The 10,242-nt window shown below is 38.4% G+C and overlaps 2 protein-coding genes across 2 annotated transcripts in view; one reads left to right on the top strand and one right to left on the bottom strand.

The window, feature by feature from the left end:
* The window catches only part of pcsk2 (proprotein convertase subtilisin/kexin type 2), a gene marked incomplete at its 5' end in the record, with an annotated part of 30,704 nt that extends 24,386 nt beyond the window's left edge, over positions 1–6,318 (top strand). The window contains 1 exon segment of the mRNA XM_037686530.1: positions 5,635–6,318. Coding sequence (XP_037542458.1) covers positions 5,635–6,124 — 490 coding nt within the window.
* A 1,957-nt stretch (positions 6,319–8,275) lies between these two features.
* Positions 8,276–10,242, bottom strand: part of LOC119413060 (filensin) — a 13,513-nt gene continuing 11,546 nt past the window's right edge. Inside the window, exons 7-8 of the mRNA XM_037680076.1 lie at positions 9,707–9,798; positions 8,276–9,499 (exon numbers count right to left, since the gene is read on the bottom strand). Coding sequence (XP_037536004.1) covers positions 8,544–9,499; positions 9,707–9,798 — 1,048 coding nt within the window. The 3' untranslated portion in view covers positions 8,276–8,543. The remainder of the gene's footprint in view (positions 9,500–9,706; positions 9,799–10,242) is intronic.

Here is a 10,242-nt window from a genome sequence, read left to right as displayed (position 1 = left end):
TTATATATATATATAATTATACTAAATTAGATTAATTTTAGGGAATTTTTGGTCAAAGTTTATGGCTTTTTTTTAACTACCATGGCTGAGATTGTTAACTCTGCCCATGAACCATATGTTTGGGTTAGTAGAAAGGTGAATGAGGAACTGGGTGAGGCTGAAACGTGCAGCTGTCGCTCCAAGGACGCCTCTGAGTCTATGAGCTCGGCTGAACTGATAAGCATATAAAAACAAACTTCATACACTGCCCGTGGCATATTCTTGTGACTGGGCTTCACGTGTCTACTTCCTGTGAATCTGTGTAACCTGATCTGAAAATCTGTCCTTGCAAGTCAAATACCGGTTAATAATCTTCTCGTGTCGTCAAGTGTGGCTCCTTTTGAGTAAGTGAGATAAAGTGAGAACATTTCTCTCTAACAATGATCCAAAAATCATTCTATATTCAAGTTTATATAGTTTTGAAGTCATAAACCTAAAGACATTGCCTTCTGAAGCGTAAGACTGATTTTTTATTTTTTATTTTTATTTGGTTGTATTGCAGTGAAATACGTGATGAGATTGACAAAAAGAACAATACTTTAGATTATTTCCTGAAGAGTGAGAATTTCAAGTTACCTCCTTGAGGAGGAAGAGAACAATCTCAAAATATCTTACAGAGGAAATGAGAGGATTTATCTCATTCAAGAAACTGTACTATTCCTGGATGATGAATGTTCTGGTGTCTAACAGTCAATTTCTCTTCGAAATGCAAAATTTCTGATCCTTTCTTTTTGGTGTAAAGACATAGAAGATACATTACTGAATTAATCTAACCTCCTTCGATGTGTTTAACAGCTTTTTTCCGAGGATGTTTAACTTCATGACAAAATGATGGTTCTATAAATCACAGCACACAGCTAATTTTTAAACAGGTGTCAACATAGCCTGAGTTAAAAAATCTATTAGGAGAGATAAATATGAAAGTGCCGCTCAATCTTTCTGAAGTGTTTCTGAACGTGTCACCAAGTTGACCATCAGATTCAGTTATGTACCAGTGTTTTCTTGCTTTCAAGGTAATCGGCACCTCGCTCAAATTCTTGAGCTAAATATATTTTTTTGTGGCTAGAATAATAATCTGTGAAAATGTTCAGATTGAATGACTCGACACCAGAAAGTGATCCAATATCCAGTGGTTAAAATAAAAACTGTACGAAGTGGCAAAAAAGAAAATGAAAACCTGATTTATTAAATAAACAAAAACAAAATGGCTGATGTGGCAGCAGCACCTTACAGAATCAGGTGAAAAAAACACAAGGAGACACGAAGGAACACAGGGAGGACCGGGACGTCGGGCGGGTTGCCAAGAACAATGAGCCGACAGTGAAACGATGATCAGAAGTGTTTTTTATAGAACTGAGGGAAAGCCTCTGGGTTGATTGTTAATTAGGAACCGGTGTGAGAGGATTGAACTGGTGACTGAGGTTGAGGACTGGAAAACAGACGGCTGAATACAAACACAAGGGCACAACTGAACCCAAAGGGCCAAAATTAAACAAATCAAAAAAGCAGAACACAAAGAAACACAGATATGACATTCAGATCATTTTAAAATACATACAACTCTCATTTAGTGACACTTATGAGCCCAAAAAGATAAAAATAACACACTGAAACACAACCTGCTTACATATTTACATTTATCAACACTGTAGCTCCCTTGTGTGTTATTTCTGTCTTGGTGTGTTGCAGACTGCGCTTTCACGACAACAGTGACGTAGACGGATGCTTGTATGAGCGTGTCCTTCCTTTGGGTGGGGTGCCGTGCAGATAAAAACAGGAATTTTATACGTCATGCCACATCACATGCAAATCGAGGGAGAAGGCCTCCCTATTTATGTAGAAAGTTGGTGACATAAAACAGTAACCAGCTGAAGGAAGGGACTACTGCTCCTGTCAAGGTGGTGTTTATAGGCGAACAATATCAACAGAACTGTCTCTCTGTTTTAGCTGTTGAGTTGCGTGGTAAAAGCTGAATCACTGGCTAAGTCACGTTCTATTTATTTATTTATTTTTAATCAGTTCCTTGTTTCCACAGCAGCAGCGTGGGACTTCTGCTACCTGCGGTGTGGTCGAGCTATAATTACAAGCCCACATTTGATGATAGTATATCATCAGAGGAAACAAACAAACAAAACAAACAAAAAAAAATCAATAAACACCAACATAGCCATGCTCGTAAACACTTCTCAGCGCCGATCTGACCACATCTGGCAGGTTCCAAGCTTATGGCAGGACAGCTTCTCATTATCAGCTGAGATGGCACGCAGCGTCCCACTGAGCAGCATGGCTGCTTTTATTCTGCCTCTCCTCACTGGCATTGTAATTACCCTCACTTATTACCTGATGGGAAATGAACATCTGCTGGACTCATTAATACACACGTGTATGTGCATTTAGAAACAGCCTAAATAATATTAGCTACAAAAATAAATCGCTGTCTGTTTTTTCTAATGTTGACGCTGAACATCACAACATCTGTGCCTTAAGAAGAAACTGAACGATAAGGATAGAAAATAGTCTAAGCAAAAATATTTAAATGTATTTACTTTGTATTTGAACACAGGCGGGAAGTACTTTTAATAAAGAGCTGAGCATTATACAGTGATAAACACAAATATATGTATTTTTTACATTTTTTGAAAATAATCATGAAATCGGACAATCCCTGTTTAGAGGGCAAGAAGCGCTGAGAAAAGTAGAAGTCCATGTAATGTTGCGTTCAAGACCACCTAACTTGAGACCAAGTCAAGACCAAGGCTTTTAGGGTACGAGACCAAGACTTCAAATAAAATAAAATATAAAATTTTATTATAAAATGTTTTTTTTAAATAAAAGTTACATGCTGCAACTTTAAGTTTGCTTTTGAATGAATATAATCAGCTTTTATTCATTTTCAAAGCTACATAACAAATAATCAGACATTCAGTGGCCTAACTTCATGTGTTTCAACAATAAAATTACACAACTGTTAAATTGGAAACAGTTTCATCACAAGCCTTAAAAAACTGCAGTGGCAAAACAATCTTCATAAGTTTGAACTCAAGACCAGGAACAACCATATAGTTGCACAGTGGTTTCAGTAAAGTAGTAGATATACACTTAAAAAAAGTTACATAAATGGATATTAGTTACAAGTATATTCTTTGTGATTTAAATAGCCACATTTTAAAACTGATTATTTGGCAGACATCTTCTTCCATGCCCAGACAATCACTTCTCATTTTCTTGGAGTGACTAGTGTTGCCAGATAGAGTCGAGGTTTTCCAGCTCAAAAATCTGTTAAAAACCTCCACATCACACAAAAATCCACCCAATCAATATATTGTTACAGTATATTTACTGTTTGAACATGAACACACATCAGTACAAGACAAAGTAATTTAACAATATCTGGCAAAACGCAACAATCCAAAAAAAAATCTTCCCAGAGTTTCCACCAAAATCAGAATGAAAACCGCCCAATCTGGCTACACTGGGAGTGACGCGTGCAAGTGAAAGGGGGTGGGCGTGACAGCAGTAACAAAAACATGTATTTAGCAATGAGTCACATTTTCACTTGGATTTGAATCAGTGCGTTTTGCATCCAATCAAAGCAAGGATGTTAACAAATAAAATGAACAATATCCTGGCAATTTAGTGATATTTTCACAGTTGCGGTCTTGAAATAAAATCCCTAGTCCTCAATGTCTGAGACCAAGACAAGACGGAGACCATTAAAAAGTGGTCTTGAGACTGGTCTCAAGACCAAGACCGGTCTCGAGTACTACAACACAGTCCATGTTGTTACATATTTATTTAATCTTCTAACTTGTTGTTAATTTACTACACAATTGTTGTTTCATCTGTAATTTCAGCTCTAAAACAAAACTCCAGACAGTTGTATAGTTAGCCCTTTAAACACATGATCATACAGAGCTTTACAATAATAGTTCAGCATCTACATATGCATTCAGTGGGATAAGCTAATTATCATAATTCTAGAGTAAAGGTGGAGGTTTCTCTTCAACATTCCATTGTTAGTTATTCTGTTTATTTGGGAACGATAATATCAATTTTCGGGCAGCATCTCATCACCACATTCTTTTTGCTCAGCACAAATTGACTGTACAAACATAATTTCACTGTATCCCGGTACAATGATAATAAAGATTATTTTGATTCTGATGCACAAGTGATATTTTTCTTTTTATGAATGTTCTGCACGTTTTTACCCAGTTGTTTTTTTGTTTTGTGTGTGTGTGTTACTTTTGCCTCCATTTGCCTCTAACAGTGATGTGGCTTCAGCCTCTAATGATGTTATTAAGCCTCTTCACAGCTTTTGGCCACCACCTCTGCCCTGCTGTGCTCCCACATAGTCATCCCATCACCCGAAGGGATGGAGAAGCAGCGTGTCTTTTCAAACAACTGCAAAAGCAGCCTCCTTTTTACACTCGTTTTTCAAAGCTGATTGAAAAAGGTATCCTCAGTTCTGGGTTTAATAATGTTTTGTCAGTTTGTTTTAAGCCTGTACATTTACAGCCATACAGAAGTGCATAGTTCACTAAATGAAGCATGTTGTTTAGGTATATCAGAATCAGAATCTGCTGTATTATCATTGCACCGAAGCACAACAAGATTGCATTTCAGTACAGCCCGTCTGAGTAAAACATAAACAGACATGGGAAGACAGAGACATCTGAGGACAAAGAGTTGTACATCAAGACTGATTTATATGATTTGCTCTGTGGCTTAAATACTGTTTCTAACTCAGATTTAATTCAACATAATGTCATGTATGGGCTAATTTTGTTTCATCCAATAATGCTGTTCGTTTTTATTTAAACTAATTAGTTTCCATCCATCCATGCATCCATGCGTCCATCCATCCATCCATCTGTACGCCCACTTCTTCCTTTTTGGGTCCCAGGGGTCACTGATGCCCACGTCCAGCAGTCACTGTGCGAGAGGCGGTACACCCTGGACAGGTTGCAAGCCCCTCACAGGGCCACATAAAGACAAACATCCATTCACACTCACTCACACCTAGAAACAATTTAGAGTTATCAATCAGCCTAACATGCATGTTTTTTGGTTTGCGGGAGGAAACCAGTGTACCTGGAAAAAAAATACACATGCACCGAGAGAACATGCAAATTCCATTCAGAAAGCCGTCCGGCTGAGATTTGGTCCAGCCACCTCCTCACTGAGAGGCAACAGCTCTAACAACTACTGTGCCACCCCCAATTAGTTTCCATTTTAAAAAAAAAAAAAAACAACGTTGTGAAGAATAAATAACTTTGTAAAGATGGATTTATATAGCTTGTTTCACATCTATTTTATTTTTGAAATTATTGATGTGGTGTTCGTTTTAAACCCCTTCATTTTCTTTATATTTTACTGAATTGGATTGAACAGGAAAAAAAAAAAATCATACGGAATATACAACTTGTTATGCTCATGTGCAGGATATGTTTTGTTAATGAGAACGTAATTTATTTTATACTATCTAAATGATACATTAAAATAAACAGACACTGGTTTTCATATTTAACACTAAAGATAGACTTTACTGCAATATGGAGTTTTCAGCACTAAACTCTGTTTCATTTTCTCCAGTAAAATCCAGACTGGCAACAAGCTGGTGTTGACCATCACCACTGAAGCCTGTCAAGGGAAGGACAACTTTGTCCGCTACCTGGAGCACGTTCAGGCCGTCCTGACCGTCAACGCCAGCCGCCGTGGGGACCTCAACATCAACATGACCTCTCCCATGGGCACAAAGTCCATACTGTTGAGTCGAAGGCCCCGTGACGACGACGCCAAGGTCGGCTTTGACAAGTGGCCCTTCATGACCACCCACACCTGGGGAGAGGACCCCCGTGGAACCTGGGTCCTTGAGGTGGGCTTTCAGGGGGAGCAGTCACAGCGAGGGGTTCTGAAGGAGTGGACTCTCATGCTGCACGGAACACAAAGTGCGCCTTACATAGACCAGATTGTGCGTGATTATCAGTCTAAACTCGCCATGTCTAAAAAGGAGGAGCTGGAGGAGGAGCTGGATGAAGCTGTAGAGAGAAGTTTGAAGAGTTTATTGAGTAAAAACAACTAAAATTCAAATTCCACCTGCATGTCGCCACCTCCGTCACGTTCTCCTGTATTTTAACTTCTCTGCAGTCCTGCTCTTTTCTCAAAACCTCACTACTTCTCTTTAGTTGGGGACTGCATAGTAAATGCAGACACCTATTATTATCCACCCAACTTGGGTTTCTTAACTTTATTTATATCTTATACACTCTTTTGTCAACTTTAATGCAGACCAAACTGCAACTAATACCCCCACAAATGTTATATCAAAACGACCATCTCAGAACCGTGGTGTGTGCTCTTATATTTATTGGCGTTTTGAGTTACTATGGTGATATATTTTGCTAACAAAGATGCCATATTTCCCCATATAAAACGCCTGAGGGAACACTCCTCACAATAACCACTGTTGTGAAGTCACATAGCGTGAAGATGTCTACAAAGAAAACAGAAAGTCACTGTTGGATTTGTTTGAAACTCACAGAACGTAATATTCACATGTAGCTCTAGAACTGATTAACGTTTGGAGCCATTTTGTTTCAAGATGGCTGCCACAGCTACCTCAGCAAGCACTAAATTGACTATAACTCAGTCATTCTTTGAGATATTGAGCTGAAATTTAGCATGGTTGTAGCTGAGAACAAGTTGTTATACATTCCTAATGCAAATCAAATATCCAAGACGGCCGCCTTAGCTAAACGTGAAAAAAAATTGATAACTTGTCCATTTTTAGAGCGATTCAGCTGAAATTTGGTATAGTGGTAGCTGAGAACGATCCCAAACACATAGTACTGTCAAATCAACTATTTAAATTGGCAGCAGTCTGGCAGTCCCCATCAAAGTTTCTCCAGGAATTTTCTAGTTCTTCTTGGTGTCCTTTCCTTTTTGTCTCCTTCTGTTTCCCCCCTCTCTGCTTTTTTGAACCAAAGTTTCAGTTTTCTCTGTTCAATGAATGTTTATCGTAACACAGGAAAAGGTGTAACCCTCAGAAATCTGTTCTACGTAGAGAAAGCAAAGTATATCAGCTGTTTTTTACACTACTGAATTGTATATAGACCCAAAATATATGCCACTCTTCCATGCTCTTGCTTCAATGCCCTGCACCGTTCTTCTGCCAAACGTTGTAAACTTTGTGATTGTAAATTATTTACTGTGTCATTCTACTTAAAATTTAACTTCTTGCAAACAGAGCAGTGATATTTCTTTCTGATTATGAGCTTTGTGAAATGCACTGTTTATATAAATAAGGACAAAAGTGTGTAATTTATTTTGCAGAATGTGGTTATCAGTTCACGTTTCATAATCTTTAAAGTATATGCTCTAATAAATCTATTCAGCTATTTATACACGTTGACTAGTGATTTGAAACACACCTCCCAATATCCTCAGGAAATACTGTAGCTTGTTACGTATATTTTAATTAAAAATAGAGAAAATATCAATAAAGTACAAAGGAAGAGAATGTGTATTAAATCCTTCACACTTCATAACAAACATTATTTTATTGCAGAAAATACAATAAATCTATTCATCTGAGATATTAATACAGTGTCTTTGAGGCAAAATAAGGTTATTATTTTATGAGGAAAACTCTTTTTTGTAACTGTAATGTTTTACAGACTGTCTTGCTAAGAAATGTGCCAAAAAATGTCATTAAACTATTATGGCAAACAATAAGTGGAAAGTTAAGTAGGACTTGCATGTATCTGGCAACCAGAAGACAAACACTTGCCCTCTGAAAACACTTCTGCTGAATCAATTGTTAAATGTCCAGATCCCTTTCTTACTGACACCACAATAAAACCCCAAATCATCTCAAGGCTTCCTAAAGGTTACATTGCCACAACTCAAGCACTACGGTCCTTTATTTTTTACTAGTCTGCTGACCAATCAGCGCAAAGGAGGGATTTTTCTGTCATTTTCGTTTTTGTTTATTGTCTTAAAACATTATGTTACAATTTTTCAACAGGATCATTTCTCAGAAAGTGAATGAAACAAGACTTGAATTGATGTTTCAATCATTTATTGTTTCACGTATCAAAGCAAATTAATACACAACAAAATTGTGCTGAGGGCAAATAGTGGCATCGAATTGAACCAATGAGCTCAGATGGAAAAGATGGAGTTCCTAAAGAGTTACTCCAAATAGTGTCAAAACCTATCTTTCAAAAAAAAATTTCTGGTTGCATAGAGCTTTGTTTCCCAAGTTTTCAAACAGTAAAGGACTAATCGCATGGGTGCAAGCTGAACAACAGCAGCACTTAGAGCTAGTGATAAGCATTCAGGACTCATTAGCAGAAACTGCAAGCAAATAGAAAAAGTTGTAACTATCAGAGCAGTAATGCGTTTGATTTAATTGGTCTCCCTATGAGAAGGAATCTTTAGAGCGACTTGAAAATGAATGTTATTCAATCTGAAGACAGTCCCGTTTGGACCCGGTGGTTTTAGTGTTTCTTCTTGGTAGACTTTTCAATCATGGTCTCCACCACCATGGAAGTTTCTTCATAATCTTTAACTCTGCGATCACTGGAGAACTTCTCCACAGACTCCACCACCTCCACTTTCTCATAGCTCATGGTGTCCGGGGTGAAGCTGCTGGAACTGCTGGTACTGGTGCTGGTGGTGCTGGAACTGGTGCTGTCAGCACGAGGTGCGGGCTTTGGAGTAATTCTGCTCGGGCCATTGTCGTCCCTATTTTTCTTGGACTTGTTGCCAGGAGGAGTGGGATCATGGGAGCTGGGGCCACATGGTGGAGGAACAGGGCTTGGATAGGGGTCTCCATTTTTGTTTTTCCCTTTCCCTTCACTATCTTTAGCTCTACCACCCTTGTTATCATCTTTACCTTCTCCTCCATGTGGAGGAAAGCTCGGGCTTATAGGCCTGGGGTCCACCATGGGCTGAGGGGGTAGAGGAGAGGGTGTGTTGCGCCTATAAGGGTCATAAGGAGACGTCATTTCATCTCTGATGGTAACAAAGATGCGGCTGCCTGATGGTGTGGAGGTGTGGAAGCAGGGATCCAGGTAGCTGCCATCACCGGTAACAAGAACATAACGACCTCTGGTGTAGAAGTCCGCTATCGGCTCGGGCCTCTTGTACCTCCTCATTCTTTCTCGGACGATGTTACAAAGCGTGTCAAAGGCTTTGCTGATCTGAGCTCCGTCTGGGACATCCTGCGAAGGCACGCCAGTGAGAACAGGTGACTGCTCTTGTCGTTTCATGCTCTCCTCCTGCACTTCATCAGATGTGGTCACCTTTGTTTTGTCCTCTCCACCATTTCTTTCCTCCTGAACACTTTCAATTACATCTTTTGGGGTCAGCTCTTTCTTCTTCATGACCTTTTTAGCAAGTGTCTTCTGTCGAGGCTTGATGCTTGTGATATCCTGGAAAGCCTGGGTAATATCTGTACACCAAAATAGTCAAATCGGATGTATGACAAACAGAGATAAAATACATAGTTATGTATGTTTTGTTGAGGATAGTTCTTTTGTGAGCTGTCATTGATTTGAATCTCATGAAGAGCATTCAGTTGTCACAATTATAATAGCAATCAACAGCATTTAAAATTATTTTTGACAAACCAGGTGTGATTTGATCATTGTGCTCTTACCTCTTCCTCTGCTTGATGGGCTGGGTGTGTGAGTGTGTTGGAAATTAGCTGTAAACAAGGTAATGGGAGTGCCAATTATTGCAGAATTCAACCTGGAGTGGAAGAAAAAAAAAAGAAGAAAAATAATCAGTCCAGACAGCAGAAATTAAAAAAAGGTAGAAAACTACTAAACAACCTTTTTTGTTGTTACTAAACTAAGTGTTTTCTTTTAAATGTTGTATAAAAATAAATCTACCAGCAGATGGTACTGTGTAACAGTAAATCATTACTGTAGCTCAAGGACATGTAAATTATAACGCAGAAAGGAAGGAGCAGATAGATACAACTAACACATGGATTTCTACCTATCTATCTATCTATCTATCTATCTATCTATCTATCTATCTATCTATCTATCTATCTATCTATCTATCTATCTATCTATCTATCTATCTATCTATCTATCTATCTATCTATCTATCTATCTATCTATCTATCTATCTATCTATCTATCTATCTATCTATCTATCTATCTATCTATCTATCTATCTATCTAT

Source organism: Nematolebias whitei, chromosome 1, assembly GCF_014905685.2.
Source record: "Nematolebias whitei isolate Nwh7 chromosome 1, NemWhi1, whole genome shotgun sequence".
Classification (NCBI taxonomy): domain Eukaryota; kingdom Metazoa; phylum Chordata; class Actinopteri; order Cyprinodontiformes; family Rivulidae; genus Nematolebias; species Nematolebias whitei.
Note: the sequence above shows the minus strand (reverse complement) of the source record. Positions and strands in the feature narration are given on the sequence as shown.